Source organism: Staurois parvus, unplaced genomic scaffold (genome assembly GCF_062004578.1).
Source record: "Staurois parvus isolate SC_StPar_1 unplaced genomic scaffold, SC_StPar_1.0 ptg003601l, whole genome shotgun sequence".
NCBI lineage: Eukaryota > Metazoa > Chordata > Amphibia > Anura > Ranidae > Staurois > Staurois parvus.
This window is the reverse complement of record NW_028321397.1, coordinates 730,986-750,000: the sequence shown is the minus strand read 5'-3', so window position 1 is coordinate 750,000 and position 19,015 is coordinate 730,986. Positions and strand designations below refer to the sequence as shown.

The 19,015-nt window shown below is 43.5% G+C and overlaps 1 protein-coding gene across 2 annotated transcripts in view; it reads right to left on the bottom strand.

The window, feature by feature from the left end:
* The window catches only part of CEP89 (centrosomal protein 89), a 127,540-nt gene that overhangs the window by 94,739 nt on the left and 13,786 nt on the right, over positions 1-19,015 (bottom strand). Inside the window, exons 5-8 of one of the 2 annotated variants that reach the window (XM_089667824.1) lie at positions 15,790-15,892; positions 10,574-10,663; positions 7,209-7,568; positions 4,604-4,746 (exon numbers count right to left, since the gene is read on the bottom strand). In XM_089667824.1, the coding sequence (XP_089523950.1) occupies positions 4,604-4,746; positions 7,209-7,568; positions 10,574-10,663; positions 15,790-15,892 (696 nt within the window). The remainder of the gene's footprint in view (positions 1-4,603; positions 4,747-7,208; positions 7,569-10,573; positions 10,664-15,789; positions 15,893-19,015) is intronic. The other variant, XM_089667825.1, reaches the window with a different exon arrangement.

Below are 19,015 nucleotides of genomic sequence, written 5' to 3'. Positions count from 1 at the left end.
GTTGAGACTCAGCTCATATCTCCCTGCTCCTCCCTCACAGAGGTGACTTTGCTGCTCAACGCTCCCTACCCTTCCCTCTCAGCACTGACTCAGCAGCACAGCTCCACCTTATCCTCCCTCTCAGGAGTAACTCAGTGGCTCAGTTCTCCCTGTTTCTGCCTCCGAACAGTAATTTAGCAGCTCATCATCCCTGTTGCTCCCAGCACTCCATTTCTACCTCTCAGCAGTAATTTAGCATCTCATCATCCCCTGTTCCTCCACTTCAGCAGCAACTCAGCTTCCCCTTCCTAGTAGTGACTCAGCAGCTCAGCTCCCTCCTACTAGAGTGACTCAGCAGCTCAGCTTCCCTTGCTCATCCCTCTCAGCAGTAACTCAGCAGCTCAGTTCTTTCCTCTTAGTAGTGACTAGGCAGCTCAGATCTCCCTGCACCCCCCTCCTAGTTATGACACTGCAGTTCATCCCTTCCTAATTGAGACTCAGCTCATATCTCCCTGCTCCTCGCTCACAGCAGTGACTCTGCAGCTCAGATCTCCCTACTCCACCCTTTTAGCAGTAACTCAGAAGCTCAGTTCTCCTTACATTTCCCTCTAAACAGTGACTCACCAAGTCAGCTCTCCCTCTCAACATTAAAGGCTCATGTACACTGCAGCTGATAAATTCCCGTTCAGGAGCTGTTGAGTGGTTTTTTTCAGCAGCCCCTGAACTCTCTCTAATGTTTCCTATGTGTCCATGTACACATCATCGTTTACAGTTGTTTACAGCTTTTTGAGTTTACAGTCGTTTTTTTGAATGCGCATTCAGCAGTCGATTTTATCAGCGTTTCAAAAGCAAAATGCTTGTAAATGCGACTAAAAGCCACAAATCGCGTTTATAAGTGTTTGAAATTTTTACCTCTTCCAGTTTCCGACGCTGTCCAGAGCTTTTTTTCATCATGAAAAATGCATGCAAAGCGTTTTCAAGGTACTCAGATGGACAAAACACTGAACACAGGATGTTCCTACCAAGCTTGTCACACATTGCAATGACCAAGTCACACCTCAGACCTCTCCCACCCTTGGAAACAAAAGATATGTTAATGACCATTCACACCTCAAATTCCTCATGAAGAACCCCTGCCAGGTGGCCTTAATGATTCCCTCCACCCGACACCTTTCCCACCCGTGGAAACAAAAGAAATGTTAATGAGCAACTCACACCTAAGCTAATCTAAACACATACCGCTGCCTCTGCTTCTACTCTCTGTATTTTCTGAAACAGTCTGAAATAGTTAATAATTTACCTCCTTTTCAGTGCATTCTGGGCATTTGGGAGGTTCTCCTGTGGTTATCTTTAAAAAAACGCTTCTAAACTCAGAAGCACATAAACACGCATAAACGCGTTATGCAAACACGGCTAAACAGATTTTTTTTAACCTACGTTTTCCAGCAGTCAGTTTCCATCGTTCAGAAGTGTCCTGTGTACATGGGGCCTTAGAAGTGACTCAGCAGCTCAGCTCCCCTGCAGCTCCCTAATTAGCTGTAGTTAGGTTTGTAAAGATCTAAAAAGTTCCATTAGCAATTATAGAAAACTTTTATTGTAACAGTATTTTTTCTTTAACAGAATAGATGACTGTGGTTCTCACTCGCTGGCTCTCCCTTGTTACTGTAAGTTGGAGGTCACATTACCCTCAGAACAGACACAATGTGCATTATTTATCACTGACGACTGCGACACAAATTACCTGGCGAAAGCAAGCAACACGAGTGCAGGACCATGGAAAGGCAGGGGAGAGTCCGCTCTCTCTCCTCCAGTACCGCTACTCAAATGTCACTTCACAGACACGCTCAGCTAAAGCTATGTGATCTCAAACACTTGGCCAGCACAGGCAGACGACTGGAGCCGGCGCAGAAGTTATTGGGGCAGAAAATGGTTTTCTTCCAGTACAGTTACTTTTGGAGTGGAAGTCACAGCTACAGCCGAAACAACCATTTCATTAAGCAGGGAAATGTAAGATTTCTACCATATCAAGAGGGTGCAGAATTAGAAGAGGGTTAGGTAATACCAACAATACAGCACTGATGTATCTAAACCCAAGAACAGACAAAAGGCATGTATTGCAGTCTGCCAGTCCTTACAAGTGGTGGCTGCATTAGTTTTCTCTTACCGACCAAGTCCATTTTCTGAAAGTCACAGAAACATTTCAATTTATCCTGCTAGAATTCTAGTGTCCTTGAAACTTCCTGTGCACTGAACTGAGATCTCAGACATTTTTAGCATGCAAAACTATCTTTCAGTGAACTATAAAACACCTTCGCACTATGTAATGGCAATAAAGAGAGGGAATCAGGAGAGCACGCTAGGACAGGAAGTGTGTCACTGGCAGGATCCCCGGGGGAACAAACTAATCCAAGCACCACACAATATGGTGAGTAAATAGATACCAAACATGTCTCGCTTTAAATTGTGCACACATGTGGAATGGCGACAAACTACAGTACATTAAATTATTAATTGTCAATGCTTTAAAAGCCTTTACAGGTTACCAGTTTAAAGATACACATATTTTTAAAACATTTTTATTTTTACTTAATATTTCTATTACACTGTCACTTCATTTTTTTTTTTAATCTGAAATGTATGAACATCATCCCTTTTGATAGCATAGGTCATGACAGGTCCTCTTTATGGAGAGATCTGGCATTTATGAGACCCTACAGTGAAGGAAATAAGTATTTGATCCCCTGCTGATTTTTGAATGTTTGCCCACTCACAAAGAATTGATCGGTCTAAAAATCGAATGTTCGGTGTAATGTAACACTGAGAGACAGAATAGCAACAAAAAATTCAGCAGAAATGCATGTCTAACAAATGATGCACTGATTTGTATGTTCATGAGGGAAATACGTTTTTGATCCCCTTCACAAAAGATGACTTAGTACTTGGTGGCAAATCCCTTGTTGGCAATCACAGAGGTCAGACGTTTCCTGTAGTTGGCCACCAGGTTTGCACACATCTCAGGAGGGATTTTGGCCCACTCCTCTTGGCAGATCCTCTCCAAGTCTTTAAGGTTTGGTGGCTGACGTTTGGCAACTTGAACTTTCAGCTCCCTCCAAGATTTTCAATCAGATTAAGGTCTGGAGACTGGCTTGGCCACTCCAGGACCTTAACCCCTTCACGCCTAAGGGTAAAACAAACCTAAATGCCTAAGCACAATTCTGCAACGTTGACATGTGTTAGTAAAACCGTACATATCATCACAACTACTTTGTACATCCAGGGGGATTATACCGCGTTTTTTTCAGGACAAATTGGGCTTTCATTTGGTGGTAAATGGTAATGGATAGCTCCTAATTTTTATTTTTTTTTTCATAACCTACCTCCATAGAACAACCCAAAATAAATTCTCCAGCTCTTGACGATCGCAGCGATACCATATATGTGTATGTTATTTGTTGTTTGTACCCGTAGTACAGCCCCGAAACAATAGCGCGCATTTTGTTTTTGTCTTTTTTTTTTTTTATCTAAAACACACTGACATTAACGCTGACACTGATACCAATTTTTTTTATAAATCCTAACCTTTGACCCTGACCTTTGACCTTGACCCAAACACTAACCCTGGTACTCAACTAGATCAAACCTTGATCTAGGTATTTTTCTTTATTTTTTATATTTATTTATCTTCTTTTTTTTTTTTTATTACAAACATTTTTTTTATCTCTCTATTTCAGGAGTTAGAGAGATACAATAGATACATTGGGGTTTATTTACTAAAGCTGGAGAGTCCAAAATCAGACTCCCTTCTGCATAGAAACCAATCAGCTTCCAGGTTTCATTGCCAAAGCTTCATTGAACAAGCTGAGGTTAGAAGCTGATTGGTTTCTATGCAGAAGGGAGTCTGATTTTGGACTCTCCAGCTTTAGTAAATAAACCCCAATGTGTCTCTCTTCTCCATTCATAGAGAGAAAAAAACAAGGGGGGCGGGCTGCACAGTGACTGATCACTATGATAGCCAATCAGAGGCTATCACAGCGATCACGTGACCCAGAATCGGGAGTCCCGGATCCCGATCGTTAGAACGGGACTCGGGGCTCTCAGTGACACCACGGTCTCAGGTACGCAAATATGCGGCCCCATGGAAAAAAGCCCAGTTCCGTGAGGCCGCATATTTGTGTGCCGTCGGCGTCAAAGGGGTTAATGTGCTTCTTCTTGAGCCACTCCTTTGTTGCCTTGGAAATCAACTAACCAGAAGAGACAAAATCCTCGTTGTGGTTTCCGATGTCACACAGTGAGGAACCAAATCAGCTCCTCTAAAGCCGATGCCACCAGTTGAATTGTTCCCGGGCTCCCCAATGAGATGAGAAAGCCTGGGAAAGGCAGTGGTGGTGGTGAGGAGGACCCCCGTAGTCTGCTGTGTAGCTAAAGGACCCCAATGCAACCCACAAAATCCCTGTTTAACATTCCAGGCTCAGCACTATTATACTGTATATTTACCTGGATAGCAAAAACACAAATCATAGTTTATATTTTACAGAAATGTATCTATGCTCAGAAAAATGTTTTCATTTGCCCTTTGGCCTACCCTCCTAAAAAACCAAAGCAAAAACCTGGCGCTAAAAAGTACCTCTTCTTTGGTTAAAGGACGATACTTGGTTTGATAGCGGCTCAGCTCTACGTTGAGACGATGGATTGTCATCTTTAAAGCATCATTCTCGTCTACTAATTCCTGCGCCTGTTCCCGAATTGATATCAGTTCCGCACCATCTGCTGTGATTGAGGAAAGGTGTTACAATGAGATTTAACCATGTAGTTCTCTCAGAGCAAATTGTTGAAGGAATCCTTTAGCAAAAGTTGCCCACCTATATTTAGGTTTTTTTCTCAAAACTTAGTGGGAAGATGTCTGCCCCTTAATGGGCCAGCTGCCGTGGAACCCAGAGCCCCAGCAATCCTCATACTATGGCAACTGCTTCACTCTTCTCCACAGAGCACCAGAAATGCGCATTATTACTATGTGGTGTCTGCAAGTGCTTGTGTTAGTATAGAAGCAGATCCCCATGCCCCTGTGGAGCCCACTGAGATCTTAAACCAGCCTTTCTCAACCAGGGTGCCCAGGCACCCTGGGGTGCCTTGAGATGTCTTCAGGGGTGCCTTGGCAAAATGTCTAAAAATTGCCCACAACTTGTATACAAGCCAGCGATGGAACAAACTGGCCTTTTAGTTACACAAAGCCACAGGCTTTCATTGTGCACCATTACGACCTTCTAGCCGCCGGCGTCCTGGCAACCAATGACATGATCAGTTGATAAGGAGGATGTCCGCATCTTAGGTTGACCCTCCTCTGCCCCTTTCCATCAGTGCTGGGGTCACATTAGCTCAGTGATGGAGAAAAACTGAGGGAGAAGAGAAACATGGGAATACTAGTCAGTACCAGTGTGCAAAAGTGTATTTGTTTTGGAAGAATAAATCACCTCTAATGTTGGGTGTCCTACATGTGTGGATGTTGCTGCATTATATAAAACTATTACAATAGTTTTTCACATTTTAGAATAGGGTGCCCTTTTAAAAATTATAGACAGTCTAGAAGCACCCCATTTTAGAATGGGGTGCCTCAAGACTGTCCATAATTTTAAAGGGTGCCTTGACTGAATACACTGTCTTAGACGAAAGCTGAACATTGGATCTCCTTCAGCCTAGGTCAGTGGTCTCCAAATTGCAGCCTGCGGGTCAGATGTGGCCTTTTGCTTGCTTTTATTTGGCTTTTGCGGCACTATTCCTTCCCCTGACACCAACAACAAGCACCATTCTTTCCACTGACACCAAGGATAGTGCACTATTCCTCCAACCTTTACCAACGATGGGGTACAATTCCTTCAACTGACATCAATGATGGGGTACTATTCCTTCACCTGACACCACCAACCATAGGGCGCTATTCCTTCCACAGAAAGCCCACGATATGGCACTAATCCTTCAACTGACACAAATCATGGGCCCCAATTCCTCCAACTTACATCAACTATAGGGCAAAATTCCTCATAATGACACCAACTGTAGGGCCTATTCCATCCACTGACACCAACGGCTGGGCACAATTCCTCCTAATGACACCAACTCCGGGGCACTATTCCAACCACTGACACCAATGGTTCCTTCAACTAACACCAACGGTGGGGCACTTGTTCTCCCATTGACACCAGTGATGAGGCACTATTCCTTCTCCTCCAAAACCACAGGAAATTTGTGATTTTTTTTTTACTCCCACTGACCACCAAGCCTGAAGTATTGTTTATTCTCACTGACAGTGGGGCGTTTTTACTCCCGCTGCTTGACCCCTGTTGTAGGTCATCATTAGGCTCCACCTTCGCGGAACTAAGCTCAATGTCATGTGATTTTTCCAGAAAAATAAAATCTGTCCCTATCATTTGATGGGGCTCATTGTCAGCCAGTGGTGAGGTAAATCTTTACTTGGAAAGTTGAAGCCCCATGTAGACCCTGGGCCTAGAAACCTAAACAGCTCCACAGGGTCAGGTCTGGTACACTATAAGGCAATGGTGGGGTGTTTCCTATTACAACATTGCAACCAGGGGTGTATTTATCACAAGGCAATTGCCTAGGGCAGCATTTTTCAGGGGGACAGAACTGCCCCCTGGAAGAAGGGCCACTTGTGGCATGGGGACCAGGTGGGATCCAAAAGAGGCTGTGGGCTGCTTGATAGTGTATGCAGAGCCTGACTCTCGTTCCCAGAGATGTCCGGAGCTGTGAAAGTGAGTGTCTTTCTCTCTCTCTTACAGGGAGGGGGGGTGGGGGGGAATGTGTGTTAGTGGAAAACTCTCTCGGGGGGGGGGGGGGGGGCAGGTGGGTTGTTGGTCAATGTCAGGCTCCCTCCACGGGGGGGCTCCAATTTTTGTGTTGCCTAGGGGGCAGTACAAAACTTAAATACACCACTGGTTGCAACTAGTCATATTACTACAGAAAGGCACGATCTCCAACTTACTACATTTTAGGACTGGAGTATCCCAGCATCTACAGAACTGAAGCTGGCAAGAAGAAAAGATTCAAACTTTTTTTTTTTCTATATTTATCTATATCTCTAGTTGACCTAAGATTGTTTGAGGATTCATTTTAAACAGTCACCAAAATTCCACTCAATTAGTATTTTTGATGGCATACAGACCATCAATTAGCAGATGAAACCAAATTTACCAGGAACTATACAATTCTATAGTTACCTCCAATTTGGGATTTCTTCAAGGCTTCTTCCAGCTCCTTCTTCTCATTCTTTAGATTTTTTATCTTCACTCTCCAGGCTTTCATCTGCTCCTTCATTTCCTCCACCTGAGCATCCATCTTATGATTCATGTCCATTAGCTGCTGGTTTGTGGTGCGCAGCTGCCTGATCTCCTGGTTTACTTCACGGGAGCCACGACTTACAGCCTCCGGTATGGCAGGGCGACCTACAGCCTCCAATACTCCAGAACGACTATCAGCCTCCAATATACCAGTTTGCCTTACAGCCTCCGATGCACCAAGTCGGCTTACAGCCTCTGAGACACCAGGGCGACCTACAGCCTCCGATACACCAGTGGAACCTGTATGATTTTAGAAAGAGGGGAAATTTAAAGCTCCTCTCTGGCCAGGGTACCCCCACCAAAGTTTACATTACCCACCTCGATAATTGCCTGATTAGCCCCAAATGTTCACCCAAATCTGTGGTTATATGATGCGCTAGGTTCCGAGTAATCCAACCTCTGGACTGCTAAGTATGTTAGAGCAGCCCTTCTTCAAGCACCAACATTGCTGCCAGGGTGACATGAACACTTCCTATTGGCTGTCCAGCAGCCAGGTCTTCTGAGGCTCCAAAAGATTGCAGTAGCAAGTGATGTCAGGGTGACATGAACACTTCCTATTGGCTGTCCAGTAGTCAGGTCTTCTGAGGCTCCAAAAGATTGAAGTAGCAAGTTTTGTCACAACAAGGGGCGGCAAGTGGGTTGTTAGCTGGCATGGACTACAGTGCTTTAACCCTTTCTGCCACAGCCTCTCAACCCTCTAAGACAGCGGTTCTCAACCTGTGGGTTGCAACCCCTTTGGGGGTCGAACGACCCTTTCACAGGGGTCGCCTAAGACCCATCCTACACCATGCTTCAAGACAAAATTTCTTTTATTTGTAATTAGAAAAAAATATTTCACAATATATAATTACATATTGTTTTTGTGATTGATCACTATGCTTTAATTATGTTCAATTTATAACAATGAAAATGCATCCTGCAGATCAGATATTTACATTACGATTCATAATAGTAGCAAAATTACAGTTATGAAGTAGCAACGAAAATAATTTTATGGTTGGGGGTCACCACAACATGAGGAACTGTATTAAAGGGTCACGGCATTAGGAAGGTTGAGAACCACTGGTCTAAGAGGATCTACAGTAAGTGGAAGGCAGAGGCGGGCATTCTAATCATGTGACTGGTGTGATTGTCGGTCACAGCGGTCACATGATCGGAAAGCTCCTAATCACAAGTATGCATCAGGAGCTTTCTGGTACACGTTCGTTACTGTGCTGGGAGCGGGCAGGGAGCACACTCTCAGCACAGTAAAGTGTTTACATAGGGCCACATATATGTGTACGGCCGGCGGGAAGAGGTTAAAACAAGCTGCTAGCAGGTTTTCTACAAATTTCTTATAGTGCCAAAACCCAACGACACCTGCTAGCAGCCTGCTTAAAGTGACAGTCCGCACTTAAAATGATATTAAAGGTTCGTTTTGTTTTTTAAATAACAAACATGTTATACTTACCTGCTCTGTGCAATGGTTTTGCACAGAGCAGCCTCGACCCTCCTCTTCACAGGTCCCCTGCCAGTGTGCCAGGCCCCTACCTCCTGCCTAGTGCCCCTATTTCATAACAAGCAACTTGCTATAGGGGCACCTGAGCAGGCTCGCTCTCAAGCCACTGCTATGTGTGTCCATACATACACACACACACTCCTGTCTCTCCTCATTGGCTTAATGGCTGTGATTGACAGTACCAGGAGCCAATGGCTACTGCTGCTGTCTCTGCCATTGATGAGGGAGAGTCCTGGGAGAGATCCGAAGCTCTTGGGCACATCGCTGGATAAATATGGTGTGATGGGAGTCACTTTGGGTGGGGGGCTCATGGAACCCAGCTCACTTTGGAGAGGTGGGGAGACCCCTATCTCAGCTCCCCATATCCCTCTTATGTGTAAATCCCTAACAGGCACAGAGTGATCTGTCCTAATATTGAGGTGGAGGGTTGTTGATTGTTTAATGCCATGTGGTTGCATCCCATTGTGCTACTGTCTGTCAGGCTGGGGAGCAGGGGCGGACTGACAACTCATGGGGGCCCCAGGCAATAGGGGATCATGGGGCCCTTGTGTCCTTGCCCAAACTCAAAAAAGCCTATGAAAAAGGTACCAGGGGCATCTCATGGGGCACCCTACTGACCCCGGGCCCTCGGGCACTGCCCGAGTTTACAAATGGTAAGTCCGCCCCTGCTTGGGAGCAAATAATTATGGGATGTATGTGTTTATGTGTATTAGCTTAGTGGGGGAGGGGGTGTCTGCAGCAGCCCTCCCTGCTGATAGGACTGTCTGCTGGTGTGAAGTTTGAATACCTGTGTGTCTCTTGTTATTAAATGTAGATTGCCCTGCCCTGTTTCATTATGCAGGGAGGGGGGATTGCCCCAAGTGTATATATCTTGTATCTGTATTCAAATAAAGTAGTTTACTCTGGTTTACTTCAAGACTGGTGTCGTCTAGTCTTGTATGGTCGGCTGTGGTTGGTGTTCGGACAGGGAGGCGGTATTTTAACGAAAGTACTCAAGCACAGTCTGGGTCAGTTCAGTTACATATGGGGATCAGGTAAGTGTTAGGGGAGGCTGGGGGCACTGCTGCCCTAAGGTTGTTTACCTTCATACATAGAATACATGAAGGTAAAAAACCTTGAGCCTTAACAACCACTTTAACTCTACTTTTTCACTTTGCTCTACAGGTAAGCTTATAATAAGTCTTACTAGTTGGTATCCTTTAAACAATCTAAAGCAGTGCCCTTTAGTAGATAGCAATGTTGGCTCCAGCCAATGATGTCACTTGAAAATGTACAATACCTCTGCATTCATGGTGTGCTGCCTGTGCCATGATTGCATTGAGCACTGTGCCATGATGGTGACTCCCACATGCATGTGCAGAAGTGATGTCATTGTGACTGGCCATTCAAGCAGTCAGAGAGTGTGAAACCAGAAGGAAGAACAGGAGAAGATGGAAGCACCAGCAGAGATGACAGCTCAGCGCTGGAGAGTTTCGTTTGTTAGGCAAGTCCGCCATAATATACATTATACAGTGCATACTAGCACATTATAGCATCAACCAGCTGAGGCCCATTAAAAAAAAAAAAAAAAAGTGTTTAATACTGCTTTAAGAACCTTAACCTCCTCAAACTGGAGCTGAAGATTGCTTTAAAAGCTTCCTGGAGTATTCTAAAAGCTTTCCGAATACGATATAAAAGCTTGTTGTACATAATGATGTTACGCTAGCTGAAGTCAAGCATGAAGGAGACCTAAAGAAAAACAAGTTACCTGATCTGACCACTTCGGCCACTTGGGATCTCCTGGTTGTAGGGACCGGCCCAGGTATCGGAGACTCTGCAACAGAATCAATTCTAGTTTCTGCATAAACAAAATGAAGATTCATCAGTTCTGTCTATACTTCAAGAAATGGAAAGCAAGAGTTCTAAAAAAAAAATATGCACAGGCATTACATAGTATATGTTTTTTTTTTAATATTAATCTGACAACTACACATTTACTCATGATCACCTATATCCTATGGATCTGACTTGGCCGTTCCAGAGTTAACCACAAGGCTGAAGAGTAAGGACCTGGTGATGCCTTCAGGTACCAGCATTAGTTTTCAGATTGATCCTTGTATCTCTACAAAGCCCCCTGGATCCTATATCTAGGTTGTATCTGATGTATCATCTTTAATCTATACACCCTGCCCCTTCTGGAAAAAAACTTGTTTTGTTAACCAACTGTTGAAATTCTGCATTTGACAGCAGCACTACCGTATACATTTCTGACAGCCTCTAAGTCAGGTATCTTAAAGTCCAACTTTGGGCAAAAAAAAAAAAAAAAGGGCACAGAGCAGTCCTGAACTGGCTTTTCTTGGGTCCCCCAAAAGGTGCTCTTGGCTCCTCCTTTTTTTGGTGTGCCCCCATAGCAAGCACATGCCGGCTCCCCCTCGAGCCACGCTGCCCATGTCCATAGACACAAATAATGTGGCTCAGCCCCACCCCTCACTCTTTCATCACAAGATTTGACAGACAGCAGTGGGAGCCAGTGTCTCCTGCTGCTCTCAACCAAGCCTGGGAGAGAGGGGAGAGAGTCACTGCAGATGGGCATGACGCTGGATCGACTGAGGACTCAGGTCAGGTTGAGGGGGGGGGGGGGGCAGAGGGCATCTTGCTACCCCACCTAAACATTTTTTTACCTTAATACAGGAAATGCATTAAGGTAAAAAAAATGTTTAGGCTTTAAAACCACTTTAAGCCTAGGGGGTTGAAGAAGAGGTTGTTTTGTTTACCCTCACCTCACTCGAGCAGGCTCCCCTGATCTGCTCATTTACTGCCCCCACAGCCTTCTCTCTAAGCCGCTCTGCCCATATGGAAAAAATATATATTTGAAATATATTTTAAAAATATTCTTCCCAAATATATTGCCATTTATTTGAAATGCTACAATTTTGGCCATATGCAATATATTTCAATAAATGAATGTATGTATATACACACACACATATATACACATACATATATATATATATATATATATATATATATATATATATATATATATATATACACACACACACACACACTGCATGTTGAAATGCGTTTTTATTACAAAATAGCATTGTCACCCTAGGACAGGAAGTGTGTAACTGGTGGGATCACTACGTGTAAATCAAAGAAAAAAGCCTGAAAAAAAACAAATATACAAATGAAGATACCACATCTATGGATTTGTAAACTGCAGGCTGCATTTCACATAATCTGCTGTTGTATTTATATATCCTTTAACCTTTTTTAAAGATACAGAAGATTCTTACAAAAGTGACAGAGTCCTTCCCAACTATGGGACAACGAAACCGAATATTTGTAAAAATGTAACTATGTTTTAGAACTAAAATAATGCAACCAGTACAGAATGAAAGATTCAGAAGAAGATTTAGAACTAGGAGGTCAAGAGAGGAGTTTAGCCATAAATCAGCTTATTTGGATCTTGTGGGGGGGGGGGGGGGGATGGGTGTTTCAATTAGTCTGGTACATAAAGATTTCCATGATGGAATGATAGTAATGTACGCCAAAGACCCAACCAAAATGTGTGATCTCATTCCTGCTAATGTGCACTACAAACGTGGACGTTTTCTTATTTATGATCGATGTTCCTGTTTTATATTACATTTGCACCATCCGTTAGTAGAGGTTAAAGCCAACATAGATTGGCGGAAGGTAGTGAATGAACGAACATAGACGGCCAATTTTTAAAGTTTTTTTTTTGTGTGTGTGACCATTTTTTAAAGCACACACCTAAACTCCAGCCTTACTTTTCACAGTTGTACAGGCTCCTTTCCTCTACTGAAATTACTTTTTTTTTTTAATTCACTGCCAGGGGCGGACTGACCATTTGGAAACTCGGGCACTGCCCGAGGGCCCGGGGTCAGTAGGGGGCCCCATGAGATGCCCCTGGTACCTTTTTCATAGGCTTTTTTGAGTTTGGGCAAGGACACAGGGGCCCCATGATCCCCTATTGCCCGGGGGCCCCATGAGTTGTCAGTCCACCCCTGTTCACTGCACACTGTGAGGTTCTCACAATGTACATTAAAGACTGCAGCGGGTGGTCAGCCTATCATGGTTGGAGGACCCACATCTTCATCTAGCTCTTTCCTCCCCAGTATGCCTGTCCCTGGCCCACCCCTTTCATTCATTTCAGTCATGGTATCACAGCATCACATGCACGTGTTACCTAGGATGGTATGCATAGAAATGAAGCCTGTCTAGGAACGCCCACCTACAAACTGACATCCACCCATCAATGCATTTTTTTATATTTGCATACCTCCTCCTAAGAGCAAGCTGACTGCTTGCATCAGGGCTGAGGGCTCTTAAAGGATACAGTATCACCTTTGGGAACATGTTACATGTTCCACCCGTTTTTAGGTTGGAACATGTAACCTGTTCCCAATGCTGCAGCCGCTGCCCGCTGTCCCCCCTCCCTGTGACAGAAGTACGGGGAGAACGGTCGCGTCATTCATTCAGTTATGAATGAACTACAAGTCCCGATAGCCTTAGGCTGTCAGCTTGTAGCTCTCAATGAACTAACACATCGCTGTGGAGTGCCATTTTAATTCATTGAATTTTCCGGTCAGTATATCAGCTTGCCCGTACTTCCCGCATGAGCAAGCAGATATACTGAGAAGTCTGCAGGAAACCTGCATGGCACCAGCAATCTGCTGATCTCTGGTGCAATGGTTTACAGGCTCCTGCAACCAAAAATAATAAAATGTACATTTTTGTTACCTGCAAAAACATGTGCATTTATTACTTTTGATCAAAAGGTGAACTTAAAAGGTGTAATGAGGCAAGGTGCTGTGATGTTTTCTGTCAGCTAAGTACAGCACTCTGCTGGCCTTTCCCACCGGCCATGATCAGTCTGCATTGAATAGAGAAGCACAGAGGTCTATTGATAACATCACTGGGTCTTAAAATAAGGTAGGTCACAGAAACAGTTTGGAGAAGACCCTTTTCTGCTCCAACATGACCGTGCCCCTGTGTACAAAGCCAGCTCCATAAAGAAATGGTCTTAAGTGGTCTGCACAGAGCCCTGACCCCCTTCTGAACTCCTTTGAGATGAATAGGAATGGCGACTATGAGGCAAGTCTTCTTGTCCAACATCAGTACCTGACCTCACAAATGCTCTTTTGGATGAACGAGCACAAATTTCCACAGACACACCCCAACATTTTGTGGGAATCCTTCCCAGAAGAGTGAAGGCTGTCATAGCCAAAAAGGGGAGCAACTTCATATTAAACGCCCATGGCTTTGGAATGAGATGTCCAACAAGGTCACATAGATGTGAAGGTCAAGTTTCCAACACTTTTGGTCATATACTTACATACCTACAGAGCAAAGTACAGGGGTTAGACAAAAAAGTGGAAACACTACATGTTTTACAGGTGTGAAAGTAACGACATGTTTGTGTTGAAAAGCTAACAGCCGGGAAGCCTAATTTTCGTCATTCACTGTGTGCGCTGCTAGCAATACGGAGTCATGTCAGAGATTCCTGAGCTTCAAAGAGGGTAAATTGTTGGTGCCGCTTATCTGGCGCTTCTGTGACTGAAATTGCAGGTTTATTTTATCTTCTCTTTATCTACGGGACCGAGATTGAGCTCTGCAGTCACGTTTGCATCAATTGTTTTCTTATTCTGGGTCACAATCCTGCGCAATGTCCGTTTGTCTCTTTCAGTTGACCATGTCGACCGTGCTTATGCTTATCAGACGATGGTTTCCCGGAAACTGTATAAGCCGTCTGTGATGGGAGTCACTTTGGGTGGGAGGCCCATGGAACCCAGCTCACTTTGGAGAGGTGGGGAGACCCCTGTATCAGCTCCCCATATCCCTCTTATGTGTAAATCACCCTGTGCCTGTTAGGGGTACAGGGTGATCTGTCCTAATATTGTGTGTGTGCTTTGTCTCAGGCTGTGTAGACATGTTTAGGAGATAGGTGGGGTGGGAGGTTGTTGATTGTTTAATGTCATGTGGCTGCATTCCATTGTTCTATTGTTTGTCTGGTGTGGGAGCAAACTATTATGGGATGTATGTGTTTATGTGTATTAGCTTAGTGGGGGGGGGGGGTCTCCAGCAGCCCTTCCTCCCGATGGGACTATCTGCTGGTGTGAAGTTTGAATACCTGTGTGTCTCTTGTTACTAAATGTAGATTGCCCCGCCCTGTGTCATTATGCAGGGAGGGGGGATTGTCCCCTGAGTGTATATATCTGTGTTCAAATAAAGTAGTTCAAACAAAGTAGTCTACCTCTTGGTTTAATTCAAGACTGGTGTCATCTAGTCTTGTATGGTCGGCTGTGGTGTCTGTTGTCGGTGTTCGGATGGGGAAGAGGTATTCTAATCGAAGTACTCAAGCGCAGTCTGTGTCAGTTCCGTTACACCGTCATAACCTTTAATACCTCACGGCATGGCAAATAAATTGGTGCTAAGCGGCATCAACAATTTACCCTCTTTGAAGCTCAGTCAGCTCTGACATGATTCCATAATACTAGCAGCGCACACAGTGGATGACGAAAGTGAGGCTTCCCACCTGTTAGCTAGGTGTCTCATCACACAGCGCAAGCAAAAGAATGTTACATCACTTCCACTTTCAACACGAAACAGGTTGTCACTTTCACTTCTGTAAATCAGTGTAGGGTTTCTACTTTTTTTGTCTAACCCCTGTAGGTAAGTATGTGATGCTGGGAAAGGAGGAAATTAAGAGAGACTCTCTTGCCCTGTTAGGGAAAAACATCAGTTCATTTCATGGATGGCCTGTGAAATTTCATTCACTGTGATACTGCATGAACCAAGGGCTAAGAAAAAGCGTGGGTGTATATAGAAGAAATCAGTGGAGATCAGGTCCTTTGTTTCCATGAATAATATACCATCATCAAGAGACCCACACCCTCACCATTTCTGTATCCCTTTGTATGCCGATAATCAAAAAAAAAAAAATAATAATAATACCTTCTCTGGGAGAATGATCTGAAAACACTTGATAATTGTCAACATCAGAAGAAGTAGCTCCGCTGCCATCAATTTCCTCCTGCTCTGGAGAGGCTGCAGGTCTCTATAGACATGGAAAAGGTAAGAGATTATTCATTCTCATCTTTTATACAGCCCACATGTTCCACAGTGCTTTGAAACAGCGAATACAGTAGATAACAATGCAGATCATAGCTGTAGAAAAGGCAGAATGGACGAGACAATAGCAGCTTACAAAGCTTGGGTAACTACAATTTAAAGTGGAACTTTAGTCAGAGAATGAAGTCCTGCTAGATCACTTCAGGGTGGCCCCCTTTTGCAGGTATAGCCATGTAATACATTATAAAAAGTGCCTATACTGTTTAAAAGCCAGTAATACACCCTGCTCTGCACATGCTCAGTTGCTTTCTATTTTTTGGCATGCACTATGCCGAAAATCAGAGCCACTAGAGGCCGATCTGCTGACAGCCTAAAGATTTACCGCTGCTGAGGGGCTCTGGGCTTCAGCAAAATGGCAGCCTCCAGCAAGAAGAAACAGGAACAATGCTGGAGGCAAATTACAGTACATACTAATTTTGGTAACAATTATTAATGTAGAATGTATGTTCCTTGCTAAAGAACATTATTTTTTGTTTCTCAAGTAATTTTTGGTAATGCTCAGATTTAATATAGAAAATAAAATTCTGCTAGGCAAGTCCTCAAGCTTTTCTCTAGTGTTGCTGCATTTAGAGGGGTCAGTGAACTCTAGGCAGATTAAGGCCTTGTTCACATGGGTGTACTAGAGCTACGACCATGCAAGAACTGTGTATGCCGGTACCGGGGTTCTGTGAATCCCCGTGCAGACAGTCCCATTCATGTCAACTGGGATCCAGCAGTTGCACAGACACAGCTGTTGCTTTCAATTTGACAGATGTGCGGTTTTGGGTGCACGGCCCTGAAAGCCGACAGTGTGCATTTGTCTGTGCAGCCATTACGTCCCAATTGATATGAATAGGATTGCTGGCATGCAGATGCATGGAACACCTATGCATCCCCATGCAGGCAAAGACAGCCCTTGTATGGGCGTATGCTATAGTATGCCCATGGGAATGAAACCTTAGCCCTGATTCACACTGCTGCAACTTTCTCATGCAACTTGCAACACAAAATCACATGAAAAGTCAAAAAACACTCATTTCAATGGGTATCATCTATATTGTTGCAACTCAATTCACAGCAACATAAAAAAATGATTCCTGCACTACTTTTCTCCTTAGCCCTGATTCACACTGCTGCAACTTTCTCATGCAACTTGCGACACAAAATCACATGAAAATTCAAAACACACTCATTTCAATGGGTATCATCTATATTGTTGCAACTCAATTCACAGCAACATAAAAAAATGATTCCCGCGCTACTTTTCTGCATCTTCCTTGCCACATGAGTGCCATAGACTACAATGTTAACCGTTTCAATGCCGTGCAATTTTACACCTTCCTGCCCAGGCCAGTTTTCAGGTTTCAGCGCTCTCACACTTTGAATGACAATTGCGCGGTCATACAACATTGTACCCAAAACTAAAATTTGATAATTTTCTTCACACAACTAGAGCTTTCTTTTGGTGGTATTTAATCACCGCTGCAGTTTTTATTTTTTGCTAAATTAACAAAAAAAGACCAAACATTTTGAAAAAAAACACATTTTTCTTTGTTTCTGTTATAAAAGTTTACAAATAAATAATTGTTCTTCATAAATTTAGGCCGAGATGTATTCTGCTACATGTCTTTGGTGAAAATAACCCAAATTAGGATGTATTTTTTAGTTTGTAGGAAAGTTATAGAGTTCACAAACTATGGTATAGATCTGAATATTGATCAATCCTGAAGTACTGACAGCCAATCTAATATCTTGAAGTCCAAGAATGTCAGAATAGTACAGATATCCCCCAAATGACCCCTTTTTGCAGAGTAGACAGTCCGACGTACTTCATAAGAGGCATGGCGAGTTTTTTGAAGTTGTATTTTTTTGTCATAATTTTTCGGAAAATGAAAAAATTAAAAAAATTATTTTCACTATTTTTTTTTTTACATACTGTCACCAGTGCAGTACAGCGTCATCATATAACTGGCATGGCGGTGAACAGCGACACTGACTGGTGACAGTATGAAAAAAAAAATATATATATATTTTTTTTTTTTTTATTATATTTAATTTTTTATTACTTTTTTTTATTTTTTTAAGATTTTTTTTCATATTTTACTATGACCAAAATAGTACAATGTTACCATAGTAACACTGTACTACTTTGGGGAAGTGATCAGTATTTTTTTTTTTTTTTTTTTACACAATTTGCTTATAGCAAAGAATTACTTTGCTATAAGCAAGCATTTACCTGAATGAAATCGATTCATTCAGCTTTTTTTTTTTTTTTTGCGCTTAGCTGTGATTTGGTCACAGCTAATCACATGACATGTGCATGTGATTAGCTGTGACCATTCACAGCTAGGCACTAGTATACAATGGATGGCATCATGAATGAAGCCATCCATTGTATACAACTGTCATGTGACCTGCTGTGATTGGTCACAGCAGGTCACATGGTACCGGCAACGGGAGCCGGTACTCGGATCTGTCATCGGCCGTGTCCGAGGTGCACGGGCGGTGACAGATCGCACTGCTGCGTCGCTCTGCAACCGCGCATGTGCGGGAGCACGCCAAATGGCGTGCACCCGGAAAGCTGCAGCGCTTTTCAAGCCGCCAAACGGCCATTGGCCGGGCGGCTAATGGTTAAAAATCACAAGTCGCAAGAAAGTCATTTTTTTGTCTTATCTTTGCGACTTTAGCTGTGACTTCAGAGGGTTTAGTAAGTGCAATAATATGTGTCACACTCTGTATTGTAATGATTGGCCAAAGCCGCATGAAGCTGCAATGCAAAGTCGCATGACTTTGGGGTTGCAGCAACGTGAACCAAGCCTTAGTCTCAAAAAAAAGGAAAAAAACCCACCGAACCAATGCTTTAATTTGGTCCATTTTCTGCTATAAATAGGCTCCCAAACCTTACCTATAACCTCAATCTAACCCAGGGGTGGGTAAACTTTTTGACTTGAGGGCCGCAATGGGTTCATATATTGGACCCGGGGGCCTGGACCAAGAGTAGATGAATGATGTGTATGTGTCATCCATAGTAAGTATAGTAATATTCCCCCATAGTAAGCATAGCAATTAA